This window comes from Amblyomma mixtum, chromosome 1 (genome assembly GCF_055824585.1).
Source record: "Amblyomma mixtum isolate Tamu chromosome 1, ASM5582458v1, whole genome shotgun sequence".
Lineage (NCBI taxonomy): Eukaryota > Metazoa > Arthropoda > Arachnida > Ixodida > Ixodidae > Amblyomma > Amblyomma mixtum.
In genome coordinates this window covers 135406113-135424806 of record NC_143012.1, presented here as the reverse complement: position 1 = coordinate 135424806, position 18694 = coordinate 135406113, and the positions used below count along the sequence as shown (strand labels likewise).

At 48.8% G+C, this 18694-nt stretch overlaps 1 protein-coding gene across 4 annotated transcripts in view; it reads right to left on the bottom strand.

Annotated features, from left to right (window-relative positions):
* LOC149367671 (D-lactate dehydrogenase, mitochondrial-like) overlaps window positions 1-13093 on the bottom strand; it is a 74337-nt gene extending 61244 nt beyond the window's left edge. Inside the window, exons 1-2 of one of the 4 annotated variants that reach the window (XM_089556735.1) lie at window positions 12965-13093; window positions 6594-6817 (exon numbers count right to left, since the gene is read on the bottom strand). In XM_089556735.1, coding sequence (XP_089412861.1) covers window positions 6594-6817; window positions 12965-13007 — 267 coding nt within the window. In that variant the 5' untranslated portion in view covers window positions 13008-13093. Of the gene's footprint in view, window positions 1-6593; window positions 6818-8704; window positions 8729-12675; window positions 12835-12964 lie in introns of those variants that run through there. The other 3 variants (XM_089556743.1, XM_089556753.1, XM_089556761.1) reach the window with 3 other exon arrangements.
* Between the last annotated feature and the right edge of the window lie 5601 nt (window positions 13094-18694).

The following is an 18694-nucleotide window of genomic DNA, read 5'->3' as shown; positions in this document are numbered from 1 at the left end:
AATCTTGTGAGAGTTTGTAAGTCTCATCGAATAAGCACACCTATCTCTCCTAGCTTCTTCAGCCTGGTTGTCATGACAAGGGTTTGCCCTGTAAGTTATTTTTTATTTTATTTTATTTTATTGATACTGTTGACCCTTGCTTGAGGGTCGTTACAGGGAGGGAATACAAATGCAATGGACAACAGAAAAAATTCATGTCTCATAACATCAAGTTGAGTGGCCCCGACACAAAATATCGATAGAACGTTCGAACTTGTGCACGTCCGATTGCTCAACAACTTCAACTGGCAAAGCATTCCACATTTCGATGACATCAGGAAAAAAAGAGTACCTAAAAACATCAACACGTGAGTCGTAAGGCTTGATTGATCGAGTGTGGCTTGTTCTCGCGCTGCGTCTTCCCGGAGGCTGAACATATCTATCTGATTTTATCTTGAAGTGCCCTTGAATTATTTGAAAGAAAAGCTTTAGTCTTGATTTTTTTCTCCGATTTTGAAGTGACTCGAGCCCACATGAGTTCAGCATTTCCGTCACTGAGTCCCTTCTTCTGTATCTTGACGAAATAAACCGAGCAGCCATTCTTTGAATTCGTTCCAGTTTATCTTTTAGAACTTTTTAGTGCGGGCTCCAGACGACACAAGCGTACTCCGAGGATGGGCGGATGAATGTTTTGTAAGCTATCAGTTTGACATCTTTTGTTGCATGTTCCAATTTCTTCCTCAGAAAGTAAAGTTTTTGGGAAGCTGTCGAGCACACGTTATTAATATGTTTATGCCACTGCAGATTATGTGCAATTGTGACGCCTAAATACTTGAAGGTATCAACATTTTTTAGATTATTTTTTCCAACATTATTAGAAAATAACTGCACAGTCTTCTTATTAGTTATATGCGTAAAAGTTGATTTTGTGTAATTAATTTCCATGCCCCATTTTTCGCACCAAAGATGCAAGGAATTAAGGACACGGTTTATTCTAATTTGGTCGGCAGCTTGTGTTATTCGAGAATAAATTAAACAGTCGTCTGCAAAAAGCTTCAATTCTACGGGAGACTCGGTAACCTCGTTAATATCATTAATATAAATTAGGAACAGTAATGGAGCTAAAACCGACCCTTGAGGAACGCCAGAAAATACTTCTAATGTAGAAGAAAAACAATCATCCACATGCACAACCTGCCTGCGATTGTTCAAATAGGCTTTAATCCACTTAAGAATGGTTTCGCTAATTCCTGCTTTGTGTAACTTGAAAAGTAATTTACTGTGTGGAACCTTGTCAAATGATTTTGCAAAATCTACGCAAATGACATCTATTTGCTCTTGGGCATTATGGCTGAACTAAAATCATGTATCGTTTCTATAAGCTGTGTTATGGTAGATAGCCCTCTTCGGAACCCGTGCTGATGCTGATAAAAGAACGCGTTATCCTCGAGGAAAGTTAGTATATGTTTACTTATGATATGTTCCAATAGTTTACAGCTGATACTTGTCAGGGAAATTGGGCGATAATTATTTGCGAGTAGTCGGTCGCCGTTTTTAAAAACAGGTGTTACGACTGCGCACCGCCAATCTTGTGGCAAGGAGTTAGTGTGTAGGGACTTTCTAAAGATTATCGTCAAGAAAAATGATATCCACTCAGCGTATCGCTTTAAAAACTGGGTTGGAATCCCATCCGGCCCGCTAGCCTTTTTAGAATCCAAAAGTAACAATTGATTAAACACGCCGGCCTGAGTCACGACCAGGTCTTCCATCGAACATGAAAGGGAGGAAGGCGGGTACGCGTCACAGTCATCATTGCTTGGTTTAGAAAATACAGACTGGAAAAAGTTATTGAAATGATCTGCTATATTTATTTTTTCTGTTACTATGTTCTCACCAATTTGAATTCTATTGATTTCTTCTTTATTGCCACTAAGGTAAAGCCAAAACTTCCGAGGTGCCGTTCATGTCGTTCGCACGTTATCTTCTGCTCCATCAGTAAGAGTAAAATTCAACTAGCCTTAACTGGCCATTGATCATTCGTCATCCCAAAGTTTAGGACGCTTATAGTCTTCAAAACACACACCATGAAATACTCAGGTCTTTTAGCTTTTCGTTCCTGCTTAAAGGCGACCAGTTCGGCTATGATTTCAACCTGTGAGATCGCGTTCACTAAAAAAATGTCATCCCGATGCTTGCTAGGCAGCTTTAATGTTTATTCTTCTGGGCGGCAAAATATAACTGATTAAAATCATGGGGGAATGCAAAGTAGTCTATTGCGCGCGTATGCAGTCCTTTTTATTTCGCTTTCGGAACATCCGAGTTTATCTTTGCGCACCTACACGAGATCACTGTCCAAAAGAGGGCCTGGCGAGCACTACTCTTAATCATTTCCTTCTAGGTTAAAAAGAACCAACTTTCTGCAAGCCAAACTGTGGTTTCAGAACCTTTGTCGGCCAGTTACTTATCGGTCTAGTAGCAGTCTACTTGCTCAGAGTGAGCAGTGTACCTCAAGCGTTACTGTGAAACGGGCCGTGTCGGGCCCGGGCTGGGCTTCACTCTGGGATTCACGGGCCGGGCCGGGCTCGCTAGAGCGATAATTTAGCGGGCCTGGGCCGGGCCCGGGCTTGAAGCCTCGGGCCTGGGCCGGGCTCGGGCTTCAGGTCTCGGGCCCGGGCCGGGCTCGGGCCCCAGATTGAGGCCCGTGCAGTGCTCTACGCGTGACCACTCGGGCCAGCCTCGCAGTTGGAAGAGGACAAGCCTCTCGTCTCCCCTGTACAGAACAGCAATGGCAAAGCGGCGCCTGTTGGAGCAGCTAATGGGCTGGGGAGAGGTCACAAATTGCATGATTTTCCCCCGAGCTCGTCTGGCCTGTGGACCGTGAACTAGGTGAGGACTAGATGTACACGCCAGGTCCCGCAACTCGACCTGCGTGCCGGATAAAGCTGGAGGCGGACCCGGCTCCAATGTTTCAGCAAGCGTGCCTCTCTCCTGGAAGGCGGAACTCTTTCCCGTCTTTGGGTGAAATGTTTTCTTTGATCTTCAACATGGCCATCAGTCATTTTATACTCAAAGCAAGCCGCACCAGCGTTACAATACGAAAAATATTAGCGTCTGTCTAACCAGCCGCCTCCCTCTCACACCTGATCCATCTTCTCACCCCGGCCCCGCCCACCTGCGGCCTCCAGAAGCACTGCTCACCCATGGAATCCATGCAACAGCAGAACGAAAACGCGACGGCGAAATCAAGCTGACAGAATGTGGAAACCAAGTGCCCTCTAGCAGCAGCACTCCCCACCCACCCCCCAAGTCTCGACCCACCTCTCTGACCACCTTCACCATAATTCTGTCGTGACTGTGAAGCCTCGGCTAAGAGTTAATGTACTAATTAGAGTAACAGCGTCAGACTAATCACGGAGGGTAAATCTAACTGCTTCCATAACTGTCTTATCAGATGTTTGATATCTTGTAATTGTTTGCCTTTTCCAGGTTAATCGCTACCTAAAGTAGCGCTGTGTGCGCCACTGCAGTTGGCCCATTTGTTTGTGCACTCTTCTCTATCTTCCACGTGTAGGCTTGCCCTGTCCCATCTTCGTTTCGCTTTCCGACACCTTCTTTCGTGCCGCTTTACTCATGTCAGAATGCATTAACTAGCCGAGCAAAATGTTCCACCTGAATGCAAGCCAGTTGTGTCTAAAACGCTGTCATTTCAAGCATCGCCTAGGATGTGGCGCATAAGGGCGCAGTTTTCACTACGTATGCATGCTGCGTGTATGGAGTCCGGCAGAGTTGTAGTGATAAATGTTAGGACGGCATGCTTTGTATTTAGCTCCATGACCTCTTTTCTTATCGTAATTCGGCGGGTTACTGTTAATGCTTGTTCGGCACGATCTCCTAATTCCGTATCCGTACTTTGAAGAAGTTCATTCTCGGAAACAACTCCTTCGAGTAGTTCAGGGAGCGATGACATGTCACCTGTACATTGAATTCACCAAGGTTCTTCATGATAATAGCACGACGCCTTGTTTTTTCGCGTTAATTTCCACGAGCAGGCCTCCAGTCCTCTTTTTATATTCTTTGCAGCTTTCCCCACGCAGTTTCAAGGGATTGTTGCAGTGACGAACGCGGGCAGGTTTTCACGTGCTTATCGGTCACAGAGTACACGGAGGAAACCCTGCGAAAGGTTTGGTTTGGTTTATTAGGGTTTAACGTCCCAAAGCGACTCAGGCTATGAGGGACGCCGTAGTGGAGGGCTCCGGAAATTTCCACCACCTGGGGTTCTTTAACGTCCACTGACATCGCAAGGTACCCGGGCCTCTGGAATTTCGCCTCCATCGAAATTCGGCCGCCAAGGTTTCCGCTGCTTTTTACTTCTGCCAAGTGGTTGGCCTCGGTTCAATCCCTCCTCAGAGGCCGGTCAGAGAGAGTCTTTTCTTTCTCCCCAAGATTAGGATCGCTATTCGACAGCCCAGCTGGTCGCCCACCATGAAGCCGAGCTCAGGAATATGTCACACTAAACACAAGCAGCCGCACCGCACAACGGCCAAGAAAGGCCAATGGTAACAGAGTTAACCTTCGCTGCCTAGAAAGTAAAAAGAAAGCGAATGCGATGGCAAGAAAGTGCAGAGAGGGGGACAGAAATTGTGTCGATCCGAGGGGGAAACGCGGGTTGCCTCCGCCCCTTCAAGGTCAGAACATTCGGCGTCCCCTCAGCCACCAGGATTCCCTCAATCCCGAAACCCGCGCACAGCCGAGGCCCGCGGGTGGTTCCGACCATATAAATGTCACAGATGCCCCTTTAGAGACAAGGCTAAGTACTCTCGCATAGAGCGAAAGATTTGTTGCATTAGACCTATAGGTCATCAGCGCAGTCCACAGCACACTAAGAGTTAGTACGTACAGTCGTCGACAGACCTGTCTATGGCGCTCGAACGGCGCACCAGGGTGTACATTCGCGTCATTTACGAGTTGCCTCGGGCTCGAAACAAGCCATATCAGGCATGCCCTTTCTCAATGACGCTACTTATCTCCTCATGTCCTTAAAGCCTATATCGGGCCCACCAGGTAGAAGCGACTGTCTTAAATGCGCAATAGAGCGTGCCCATGGTGTGCTTCAGACAGATGTGTGGACGACTGTACTGAACACAGCAGGTGACTATGTCAGCAGTGAAGCCTTCCCCAGTATGGCAGTCATTATAGGTCGAGAAGAAAGCAATCACGCTTCAAATTATTTCGTAGCGTGCTGAGCAGGAACGCTGTAAACCGTGAGAACTGTATTTTTCAAAGCCACTGCGTGTCTCAGCGTTTATCTGCGTATACAGGGTGTTTCACCTAAAATTTTACGAAATTTTTTAAAATAGTCTTTTTTTTTTAGTTCGAAACCACATTTTTCGACACAGCATTCTCAACGGTGCAGTGCATTAGAATGCAGCTGAGGTGTGGTGTGGCACACTGGTTTAGTAATAATGAATAGCTAACTTTTTAACTGGTGCTGTTAGGCTCCTTAATTATTGACAGGCGTGTAGCCCGTCATAAGCAATATCCAGATCAGTTTTTAGAACTTGGAAAAAGCGATTGCCCTCGGCGCTCTGGCTCAACAAATTTTGGCTACATCGCGCGAAAATACGTGCACTTTCGATAAGTTAAACAAAGCAACCTCTCCAGAGCACGTAACTCGTCGAAATAGCCAAAATTTGTTGGGCCACAGCGCCGAGGGTAATCGTGTATTCGAAATTATAAAAACTATTATGGATATTTCTTGCTCTGGGTTACACAGCTCCCAATAATTAATGAGCCTAACGGTAATAGTTAAAAAGTTACAGTTAACAGTTAAAAGAGTTAACTATTCAATATTAGTTAACAACGTCTTAACCACGTCTTAAGCATGTAACCACGTCTTAGCTGTAGCACATCTTAGCTGTATTCTGAAGTGCTTGACCGCCGACAATGCTACGCCAAAAAAAGTGCTCTCCTTCCTTAAAAAGCATATTTTTAAAAACTGTAAAGACTTAGGTGAACCACCCTTTGTAAGATACGCGAAAAAAAAACCACTACTGTCGTCGTTCAGTAGTCCTTTTCCTGTGAACCTGTTAGTGAATGGAGTCGTCTGCCTTCAGATTGTTGCAGTTCATACATATGACGCATTTGTGACAGCATATCTGTTGTGTTGCAGTCCTAACAACTTGTCACGTCAGCATCACCTATGTACTCCACCCCTGCCGGGAGGTGGCAGTACGAGATTAAATAGATAGACAAAATAGAGATGAGGTAAGGCCGCTCGCCGAAAAAACAAAGGTCTCGAAGAGAATGAAATGAAGAAGAGCACGGGTTCCCTGATTTTACATGTTAGAACGCTAAACTGCACAAGGGACAAGAAGAAGACAGACGACCACCCCTGGCCGTGTTTCCTTCTGCTGTCCCTTCACGCAATCCACATTCTAAGATTGTACTTGCAGTCAGGTAACAGCGACCACCACGGCTGTCGGTGAACCTGTCCAACATAGGTTTCTTGAAGCCTGCATCGCCGACACTTCGCCCCGTGTTCGAAACGACTTGAGTGCCGTGAGATTGATACCTCCCCACTATATACCCTCGGCTCCTGGGGACAGGAGTCTCACCTGTCCGGTGTCCTGGGCGAAGACGACGACGTCGGGGGCCGCGGGAGGGTGCGGCCCTTCGTCCCGGCTGTGCTGTTCGCGGATGGCGTCGGTGGTGCTGACGCCCTTGGGGCCGAAGATGGACTCGAGCTCCCGCATCACGTCCTGGGAGAACCACCGGCGGCCCCCCTGCCCGCCCCGGCACAGCGAACGCCACGGCACCCGCGACACCAGCATGGCGGCGGCTATCCAGGAAGAGAACGTCGCAGTGCCCATCAATGACAACACACACGAACCACGTGACTGAACAAAAGATAACAGAATACTCATGCCATAAAGAAACCTTCATGTATTCCTACTTTCCCCTCGTGATCAGAGAATGGAATCGCCTTGGTCCCTCAATCATAACTGCAGCCACATTATCTCAGTTCACGTCACGGATAGAATCCTTATCAATTAACCAATAATGCAGTTTCACTGACATACTCAATCGCCTCTCAACACTTCATTAGATTGTTAATTAATCGTGAAGAAAGTCTTTCTTTTTTTCCGCTCCTGTGTTCCCATGCGCTCTAATTGAATTCCTTATGGAAATGTTCCCCCTGACTCCTAGACATGTATTTTTCTTTTTCCTTGCTAATGTTTACCTTTTCTTTTATTTTGCTTCCTCCTTTCTGTTTGCCTATGTTTGATTTGTATTCACTCTTTTTTGATGAATTCCAGAGTGCACTGCTCAAATTTTTATCATGTTTGTCCTTTTGTTCACCCACCAGCTATGGTCCCTGATGGGACTGGCAGTATTGTAAATAAATAAATAAGTTCCTCTCTTTGGCTGCACCTTCGGTGACCAGCATGAACCGCAGCGATGGCGCAGTTGTTATGCATGTGCTCGGTTCCTGACCAGAAAGACACCCGTTTGATCCCCGTCGCATTTCGATGGAGACCTGTGTACTACGCGAGTGCAAGCTAAAGATCCCCAGGTGGTCGAAATTATCGGCAGCCCTTCATTGCGCCGTCCCTCATAGCCTGAGTCGCCTTGGCACGTTAAACCTCATAAAACCCAAACATTTTTACGCTGTTCTCAATGACAGTACTCGTACATGTTTAGTTTGATAGGAATTCTTTGCAGTGCGAGTGTGGAGGTGATCTCCATTTTGCGCCACGTTTTATGTTGTCTTTGGTTCTGTTTATTTTTTCCAAACTGGCCAGCAACTGTGGTGGGGTTGGCAGCATCGCAAATACTGGCGAGGAATAGGGCGCGTAGATTCTACCTGCTTTGGTCGAATCCAACCTCACAACAGAAGTGATAAAGCCGTATGCCTGCGGCTCTCAACAAACAGATGTTACAAAGCTTCGCGGCCTTACACCTCTGTTGAAGAAGCATCGGCCCGATGCTTTACGCCGACAGGAAAGTTAGCACAAAAAAGTAATAAACACTGACAACGCGAGCAAAGCATCTCTTAACGCACGCAGTAAGGCTTTAGGCGGGCGGCAGGTACAGCTTCTAGGGAGGTGCTGCGCCGCTGTGATGCTGTCGCTCCGTTGGATACCACTTTCTAACAGGCATGGGCACTTTCGAAGATGCGTGTATCTTTGATACTGTGGCGTATGGCACAACTAGGCAGATATCATTGCCCGGCGTCCACAAACATATTTTTAGGCCCACTTCGCCAGGTGGAAAACCAGACTGTGTGCCGAATCTCTTCTGCCCGAGCGCAAGCGTAAGTTGTCGCCAGTCTTCTTTTTCGGCCGGACCACGCAATGCCGCTACAATGCTGTCCTTCGATACATCTTGTGTATCAGTGTAATAAGTATCGCTTATCAAAAATTAAAGTATCGTAATATCCGTATAGAAAATGCATTATTGTAGTGTAGCCTGAATTTTAATGATACTCAATACTCAAACAAAAAGTTTGCCGCAGATTCTGAGGTCGCTATGAGCCAGACTTTAGGCCAATGGCGCTCGCTCATGCGATAGCGAACGGAAAAAAAGAGAAAAATTGTAGAGAGATGTAGCCCATGACGTTGTCCCGGTCAGCAATCTTTTTTCATACGTACGTTTGCTAGAGCGAAGACGCATATGTTGCCCTTTAGCAAACGCGATAACATAACAGACGGGGAGACGGGCTCACCGTTATGGTAGATCAACACCCCTTCATGCTTTGTAAGCAGGATAAAGGTCACGCACTCTTCCACACGCCAAGGGGGCCAGGGCCTTGTCTAGCTGTTCTTTACAGTTTTTAGTCCTAGATTCTCCTTTTCCACGCAAAGAGAATAAATTTGGTTCGACCTGACTTGACACGCGGGCGGACGAGGTCATCGTCACCGGTAGCGTGAAATGCATCAGCAGCTGCGGCATTCCTCTTGTTTGGAGGAGCAACGCTACAGGATGCCTCGAGTCCTCGAGTGACCGTGGCTATGTGCAAAATGTACGGAATCCGGTCCAATCAATGGACCTATAAACCTGGATGAGGAGGTGTCGGACTCGACACAACCTTGTCCAGGCTGCAGTGGTTCTCTATGGCAGTGGTGCGGCCGCTGACGCGAGCGCCGTTTGACAGCGTTTCTTGGCGACGTTGCACGGGCCCGTTAGCGCGCATTGACGCGGAACGATTAGCGGTAAGTTTCCTTTCGAGCGCACACGTGCTGGGTGAAGTGACGCCTCAAACCAAGCAAACTTGGAGCGCAGCCAACTGTCAGTGCTGTATGCGGCGAAGGCCCGACGATGAAGCAAGTTAGACACATGCAGATACGCCGATTGCTCAACAACGAAACGGCTTGTCGCGATCGTATACCGGGAAACCCCGCACTTGCAGTTGGGGGAGAGGGAAGAATGACGCCACTCAGCATGCGTCGCAAACGTGCTCTGAAAATGTCTGCGGACGCCGCGCGACCTTGGGAGAGGGCAAATGATCAAACTTCGCAGCGCCAGTCGCACGCGCTCTCATCCTGCGCATTCGGAGCGCGATAAAGGAGCCCCATTCTCTCAACCCGCTCCTTGTCAGCGGCCCTTCCGGGTGAAGCGCGATAGCGCGCCGCGTGCATACGCTTGCCGTCGATAAGGCCCATTTCACATGCTTATCGTCGGCCGGCGACAGGAGAGAGTCCAGACGTCTTGAGGCGGCTTCCGGTTTGAATTGAATCCAAGCGTCGGTGTGATCGATCTGGGACTGGAAATTGGCGGGCGCCGAGACGCCGTGCCAGGTCAGGTCGCGTACTACCGCGATGAAAAGAAACGCGAACAGCGGAAAGCCTGGCTTTCGCTTAGTCCGAGGATACGCGTCCATCTCCGTATGCCCTGGCTGCCGCTAGGCAGATCGGTGCCTTCAGTCGACACCGCCGTACCGCTAGAATCTCGTTCCGGCAGTTCCGTCGAGCGATATCTCGCCGCACGTGTATTGCGAGATGATAAACTTTCCTTGTCATTATGCCCGACAAGTAAAATACGGCACGCTTTCGTGCTGTCGCGATGATTACGTGCGTAAGAGAACTGAAGCGTTCAGCACAAGCTCAATCGTCGCTGGTTCCTAGGTTTGGTTTGGTTTATGGGGTTTAACGTCCCAAAGCGACCGAGGCTATGAGAGACGCCGTAGTGGAGGGCTCCGGAAATTTCGACCACCTGGGGTTCTTTAACGTGCACTGACATCGCACAGTACACGGGCCTCGAATTTCTCCCCCAAAGAAATTCAACCGCCGCGGCCGGGATCGAACCCGCGTCTTTCGGGCCAGCAGCCGAGCACCATAGCCACTGAGCCACCGCGGCGGCGCTGGTTCCTAGCTCTGCATCGAAAAAAATTTTATTCCCCTACGGTGTAGGCGCTAAGCTACCGGCTTGGGTATCTTGAGCTTAAAAAGAAAATCATGCCGGGAGTGTCGAACACCTACAGGATCGGAATGGTCGCTTTGCACCGCCAAGAAATTTCTCAGAGAAGCATTGCGGAGGTAACCGGAAGACCGCTTTCGACAGTCAACAAAGTTTTGAAAGCCTACAAAACTGAAGGCAGACTCTCTGACCTTCCTCATGGTTCGCGGCCCCGTTCCACGACTGCGGAAGAAGACCTGATTATTGCAGCCGCCGTAGACAACCCTTTTTTAACAGCCGAGCAGATCAAAAGACAAGCTCGGGCTAAAAGTTGGTGTTCAAGTGGTCAAAGCCGCTGGCTTGGGTCCCCTTATACGGCTGTATGAGCGGTTCACTGAAGCAGAATACTGTAAAGTAATCGAACAGGTTGTCGTCCCCTGTGCTTTGGATGGATGTTCAAGGATGGGCTCTTTTATTCTCAGCATGACCTTTCGCCAATCCATACTTCACGTACAGTGGAAGCCTTGCTAGAGAACTTTGCCATCCGTAAACTTCCGTGGCCATCGGAAGCAGCAGACATAAATCCGATTGCAAATGTCTGGGGAATCATCAAATGACGCTTGTCACGACTGCAGCTCCATAAAATGAACGAGGACTCCCTCTGGGCTGCGGTTCACGCCGAGTGGGACAGGCTTCGCAGCACTGAGCTATAGCCACAGAACTGTACGCCTCTCGGTTAAATCGCATGGAATCCGTCATTCATGCCGAAGGGGGCTTTACCAAATATTAATTAATGCAAAGTATTTTTTTCTCGAGCAGTTCTGCATTGCGATAAGTTGCAAATTTTGTGCCAGCTTCAGTTTTTGTTTGAATTGCTGTTCGTATATTTCTTAGAGAAATAAATCTGCTATGGTCTGGAAGGCATTCATGCTTCAGTTCTCTTACGCACGCAATCATCGCGACAACACGAAAGCGGGCCGCATTTTACTTGCCGGGTATAATGGCAAGGAAAGCTTATCATCCGCCCGTCGTGTTGTTGTTAGTGGCTGTTTATTGGTATTAATAAAATAAAATATGAAGGGAAAAGATGCTAGCCGCGGCATCTGCTATCGAAGCCTGAAGCACCTGAGCTGTGGGTAGTGGGAATAAAAGGACAGGGAGAAGGAAAGAAAGAAGGGAGCGATAGAAGAAAGGATAGAGGTAGGGCGGCAATATACACTATGTACAAATACAGGGAATAAAGATTAAAAAGAAGTAAATGTGGAGTGCTGACACTCGAAACACACACGCGGTGAGATAGCGCCGGCCAGAACAAGATTCTAGCGCTGCGGCGGTGCCGACTGAAAGCGCCGATTTGCGTAGCGACAGCCAGGGCATATCGGAGGTGGACGCGGATCCTCGGACTAAGCGAGCCGACGCTGGACTTCGCCGACTGCCCGGAAAGCCACGCTTTCCACTCTTTGCGTTTCTTTTCATCGCGATAGTACGAGGAGTTGCTAGGGCGGAAGCAAAACTGTTTATTCTAATCAAAACACAAGAAATATTGTCTCGCATCTAAAAGTGCACCGATTATAACAAATTTCGTGTTGGGCTGCTGTCGCGCTTAATCATGGGTTGCCTATTCTACATCAACCAACCTAGTAATATGCGTTGTGGGGCTAGTTGCTTGATTCTCACAATTCTTTTTTGCGCACACAAAGACGACACAATAAGACAAGGGAGACAGGACGGAGCAACCTCTGGTGTCTCTCGTAATGTCGCTCGGACCGAATTAGCTGTGATGTTGCATGTGAAAGCACTGACCGAAAATCGCACTGCGACATGACTGACTGGGCGGAAATTTTCGCTCCAGTCGCGAAATGGTACACAGGCCCGAGAGGGGGAGAAATCGTTCTCACGCAATAGATAGCGAAGCATTCGCTGGAGGCGGCAACACAATAGCGCGCTGGGTCCTCGAGTGTTCGGGACGCGGCCAGACCACGGAACATCCTCGCGGAGTAGAGCAGCTCTAGGCGTCCTAGAGCACGCTAGAAATTTCTATGTTAGAAATCAGTGGGGCGCACGTTTTGTTTTTAAAGGAAGATTGGTTACGATAAGCGTATAAAAGACAACAGCGCCTGTCACATTCCTGCCTCAATTGGTGTCGCAATGAATTCTATCCTCGGAAGAGGCTCCATAAGAGACTGGAACGGTGAAATACACTGCAGGACCCACAAATCATTTTCACGCCGTGGCTTCCTCGCCACCGCATCACTTCGAAGCGCTCACACGTGCAGTCATCCGGTACGCGGACCCACTCACCGCTCTCTCCGACGACGCCGCTCGGACGAAGAAAAAGACAAAACTTGGCGGACTGTGCTCTCCGGAGCAATTTGAGCGGCGACTGACGGCAAACACGACGCAGCTCAGGAATCCCGGACACGTTCCAACGCTCTGTGACGTAACTAACCTGCGCGCCGTCTGCTGTGAACGCCGGCTGTGCGCTTTGCTCGTGTCGCGATATCGTCAGACCTCCTGCCGCCTTTCTTTTTTTGTTTTTTGTTCTTTCCGGTGGCTGGAAATCGGAGCTCCTGCGGCTGTTCGCACTTGCCTTGTAGTCGTTCGGCTGCGCTCGGATGGATGCTGATGATCATCGTGTGCTGCAACGTAGTGTGCAAACGCGCTGCTCAGAACGAGCGCATCGCCCGAAGCCGCGCCTATCGCTTCCACTCTGCACGCCATTCACCACTCATGTGACGCTCCCACCGAGGATTGCCCTCTGATGGGCGCCATGCCCGTCGTCCTGACCTGAATCAATACGAGTCCGTGCAGGCATTATAGGGGCTGGTACTATATTATATTACATAAGCCAAATTGTTGGGAATTTAGACAGTGATAATTATTGCATTAGAAAGATGGGATGCGCACATGCAACAATCACAAGAAAGAAGACGGGACGGGTGCAATCAATATGCAATATGAATCAACTTGCCCAACAACGCATCCTGCTGAACTGATAATTATATATGGCGATGCACAGAACCGGTCACCTTAGCAATTTGCACGCGCTCTACGATCGGTACGCACTGAACTCCTACGCAGTCAACCACCTCGGCAATACTCTAGGTATGACTTCATTTGATGGACCCATTTACTAGGCCTTCCGGTTAAGTGTCCAGCAGTTGAAACAGATTGCACGGAACTGTTGGAATCAAATGTTGTTTTCAGTTAGCCAAAGTAACTCGTGGGCGTTGACACAACTGTGAAATTTAATTTGCTGAAAACTTCCTGGACGCAGCAAATCTCCGGGCCTTGAGCAGGGCTTATCAGACGGCGGCGGATTAATTTCGATTGCCGAAGGCTGTCTAATGCTGTCCTGTTTTGGGAATGCGCACCGTGGATGCGATTGTGCATTAAACTGGCAGTGAACTCTCAAAACTACAGATGAGAATAATAGAAACATTAAATGTTCATGCGCTGGTCTTCTGTTCTACACACGCCCACCAGCATCCGAGCGTGCCTTTTTTTTCTCCCTCTTTCTTACCGCACGCCAACGCTCTGAACTGCCCCACAGTACGGGGAGGGAAGCGACGTCGCCATGCTGCCAGTTCTTGGCCTGGCAATACCTTCCTGTTCACCATTATGCAAACCCCACTATAGACCCCTCTGTCCGATAGTTGCTTGGGCCGATTGCGCAGCAGAAAATTATCGGGACACTTAAGACTCCATAAGAGAGGATGCGATCACATCAGCAGCTGCATCTTCTTCCTGCGCTTGTGTCAGCTTCTTTGCGTTTCTTTACACATCAACCGATACTATTAGCGATGCTAATTAGCTCCGCGTTGCCGCACTGCAATGTACACACTGTGAGGCGAAGTGCTCATACAAGCCTCCGTTCATCTTTGCTGAAAGAATGTTCCTCGGTGGCGTAGAAGTTGCGTTCCCGGCTCGCGCCCTCAATGGTCAGAGGTTCGATTCTTCCACTTGGCCACTGATTCTTTTCTTTCAAGAGAAATCTCTTTGCTTTGTTCAAAGACGCAATATCAAGTCATGGCTACGTTACAACGTTCTCGACCCATCTGCCGCCGTGATAAGATACTTCTAACTGGTGTGTTTGGATTAGCCTGGTGTGAGTGTTGCTCTGTGATAGGTATAATGGCGGTCATGCGACCTTAATGACGTCATAACAAACCGAGAGGTTTTTCTCTCATCGACAGCCTTAAATGCTGTCACATTAAAATGCTCCCGCAGTAATTCTGATGCAGCTATTGCACCTGAAGACGAGTCGGCGGAATGCAATGCACGCCACGCGGAGTCGGAAAGTGTTCGCCAATAGGGCTGAGACGCCATCGGAAGGATTACGGCGCCGATGGCGGAGGTCCCTCGAGTCCGGGGAGGTTTTTCTCTCGCTATCTGGAGTCGGTAGGCACGTAACACTTTCTTGTGCCTCACCGGTTGGTGCCTCTATGCAGCACGCGTCTCTTTTACGCCAGCAGCAGCTGCAAAGACCCAGCTGTGCCTGATTGTGCGACCCGTGGTGGCCCTGACCTCTCATCGCCATCTCAGCCATTTGAAGCCTGTGCAACAGCAACGCTCGTTACGCAGCACCACTGCAAAGGGCGAACATGTGCTATGGCTGTCTGACGTTGTGTCTGAGCTTACTGGCCATAGAGACGGACATGCAAGAAAAGCTGTTCTTTGCTGACGTTGATCGATGAGATGAATGCTTAAGCTACAGGTAATACAGTGGACCACGCTTAAAACGAACCCCACCGTCGCGAGGATTGCCTTCCTTGTATCCACGGTTCGTAGTAATTCCCATTTTACACCGAAGAAATACAAAATCAGGCAAAAGTGGCTCTTCTTTTTCTACGAGTTCTACATGCGCATTTCCGTCTTCAAACTGGAATACCTATCACGGCGCATTCAAAGTGCTCTAGCCTGTTCATGCATGCTGCTGTCCGAGGCCCTTGCTGCCAGAAAGCAGCTTTGGGATGCGATATAGCTAATCTCAGTTTCTGACAGTCCGGGAGTGCTCGTACATTGCTCATAATGAGCAAATCGAAACTAAACGACCTAGGCTAAGAAGTCAACCTAAATGACTTCACTTCAGGCCAGCTGTGCACCACCGACGCATTTCCACAAATCCATGTTCCTCTGCACGTGTTCGACTGCGTCCTCCATAGTTACGGAATCTATAAATATTGCCCCATAGAAGCAAGTCGTGATGCACTGAGCAGTCAGTTGAATTCAAACGGCACTAATCACTTCCACGGCCGGAAATGAACAGGTCGAAGCAGGGACATGGGCATCTGGTCTGCCAATTCCGATTAGCGTGCGCTGTGACGCACCGCCGATTTGACAGCTTGAGCGTGACTGTGGTGCCCATGTCGAGCGGCTGGTCTTTCTCGTCCTGTCCGGCGGCAGAAGAGGATGGTCAGGGAAGGCAACACATGGTAATCCGCACAGTAGTCGACCACGAGATGGACGTTCTTTTTTCCTTGCAGTGCTCGAACTCAACAAGCTACTCGCGTCATCCGTATCGCCCTTCCATCCTTTTGCCTAGTGGCACACTCGTCAAATAAAAGGAAACTCGCCTTCATCCAGGCCTTTCTGTAGCGCCCCAACCATCGCGGCTTGACGATAACAAAGGGGAACCTTTAAATATGGCGTAAGCGAAGCGTCCGCTCGTGACGTGTCGTAATTAATGCAGCACCCAAATCGAAACGCCTGTGCTAACTTTCCTCGCTAGAGGACCTCGGCGCTCAGGTTAGACCGCGGCCGGCGTTATCGACTGCTTCGTCCCTCAGAGTAAGGAAAATTATAGCCATCGTCAGTTACGGGAATGTCGATATTGGGAGCACTGATAAGCACACCTGGCGCACTGCCTGTCTGGTTAACTCCAGAAAGAGTTTATCTTTTTTATTTTTATCCCTAGCCTCATGAAAGAGATCATTGTACTCTTCTCTGACAGTGTGCATATTACTCTTTAACATTAAATAGTGCCGCTATATCGACATGCATTGTATGATTGCTGTCAAGCGTCTATTTCATTTATGTGGTATACACCTTTCCAACCTGGGCGCTGCCATATTGTTTCCGGCGGCGGAATCGGTTTCTAGCAGTCCAGAGAGGAGGCGTTTCGCCGCTTCCACCGTGCTAGCGGGAGGTGCCCACTGCAGTCCAGGGAACAATATGGCAGCGCCCAGGGAGCCCTTTTTGGAAAGGTCTATAGGCCTGACTGCTACAGTAAATGAGAATGACTTCGTAGATGAAAACTGAACGGAACTTCTAACTGAAAACTATTTTAGCACTGAAGTGCTCCGTATTAGCTGGCTCAATATGGTTCCGTGTGCTGGATCAGACACCTCCCGTGCTGTAAGAAGTGCTAGTACCTAATTAGGAAACCTTTTCCCGCAGATGTTTAGCCCTTTCTTGTTGTAAAACAAACAGAAATGAATGAAATTTGTACCTTTTATGGATTTAGTTGGTTGCAGCCCCACTTGGACACTCAAGGAAAGAAATAGTATATGGGGTGAAAAAAACCCGTTTTCGTATCACGTGTTCAAAATGCTTGCCGTTCATTGCGATGCACAGTAGAATGCGGTCTTTGATGCAATTCACAGCAGAAATGAGCATCTCTTCGGGAATCTTTTCAACTGATAACTTCATGCGCTCCTTCGGGTCTTCGAGGTTCGCTGGCTCTGTATTGACAACTGTTTTGTCCGCCACAGTGAACTGTGGTGGCCAAAACACCTGGACACGACTGCGAGTCCTTTTCGATGGCGGAAGCCAACGCTCGTACATGACACCTGAAGCGTCGAAAAGACTAGGATGCAGATTTCTCGGAGATGAAATGCTAACCGTCGGGGTCTTTGGCGGTCGCCAAGAAGGAAAATTGTTTGCGCGAGTAACGGTGAAGGTAAAAACTAAAAAAGCAAATACTTTCCCAAGCAGCACATGACAGTGGTCCAATGTAGGAATTGAGTTGGCAAACAACGGTCCTATGAAGGCCCCGCGTTGCCAATGTTCTCCCCGCCTTGGCTCAGCCATTTTCAAAAGTTGGCAGTATTGGACCAGTTTCTCGAGCGTTTTCCCCGCCTTGGCTCAGCCATTTTTAGAAGTTGGCAGTATTGGACCAGTTTCTCGGGCGTTTTCCCTCTCTTGGCTCAGCCATTTTTATAAGTTGGCAGTATTGGACCAGTTTCTCGGGGGTTTTCCCCACCTTGGCTAAGCCATTTCTAGAAGTTGGCAGTATTGGACGAGTTTCTCGGACGTTTTCCCTGCGTTGGCTCAGCCATATTTCGAAGCTGGCAGTATCTCACCAGTTCTACAATGCTTTCTGCAATAGGCAGCTCGACCTCGTGTCGTAGGCAGCGCGACGCTGCCTACGACATTGAGAGCAGTCTAGGAGCGGAAAAAAAGGGTTGGTTAGATAAACAAAAATGAAAAGTCTTGATCCCCGTTCCCAAGTCGCGAAGCTATGTTGGAAAGCTTTTTCTGAAATATGGAGATTAATCGGGCATTATCCCTCCTGTAGCTTGAAGAAGAATTAGTTGGGCGAGAACGAAAGGCTCTCTAAGAAGAGCTCCGCGTTTACATAAATACCGCAGTAGCGCATCGTAATTCCCAGTGGCGGGGCTAGTTGGTGATTTTCTTTTCCCGAAATTTCCTCGCGGAGGGGAGACGCCATGCTCGCATGTAAGAATACGCCACGCGGAAGTAGGGGGGGCAGCCGGTCACAACTTGAGCGTGGTCTGCTTTGTTTTCCTTCCGAGAGGGTATTGTGTAGGCGCCCAGGGCGGAAGAGGGGGCCCCGAAACTAGGGTGTCTCGATGTGTGGGAGGGGAGAGCGGAGAGAAGCACACGCACATCTAGGCGCCCTACGAGCACCTGTTTCTATTCACCCCAGCACAGGACTTGCACTTGCCGATCTGCGCCCTGCCTGTGGGATTAATGCATTTTCCTGGCGCATTTTCCCTGTTTACATGAGTGGGATGCACGAGAAAGTTGACATGATGCGCTCCTCTCGCGTTTATGTAAACGGAGCTTATCAGCCGTCCTAGTGTTATGCGCTTTTCTTACAGTTGCACTGTAAAAAATAGCCGTCACTTTGACGGTCACCCTTTGGTCAATTTCGACGGGTCCTCGGTGTATTCCGAAAAGACTGTTCCTTCGGCGTGAATCAGGGGGAGAGGGCAGTGCAACGAGGAGCACAAAAAAATAAACAAAATTTTCGGCCTTCTGATTAGCTCTTCTTCGTAAACGTCATACGACCGATGACCTATCGCGATGCGGTCGCGTGCGATTCTCCAGTCTCCCCGGAGCCTTCGATGAGTGG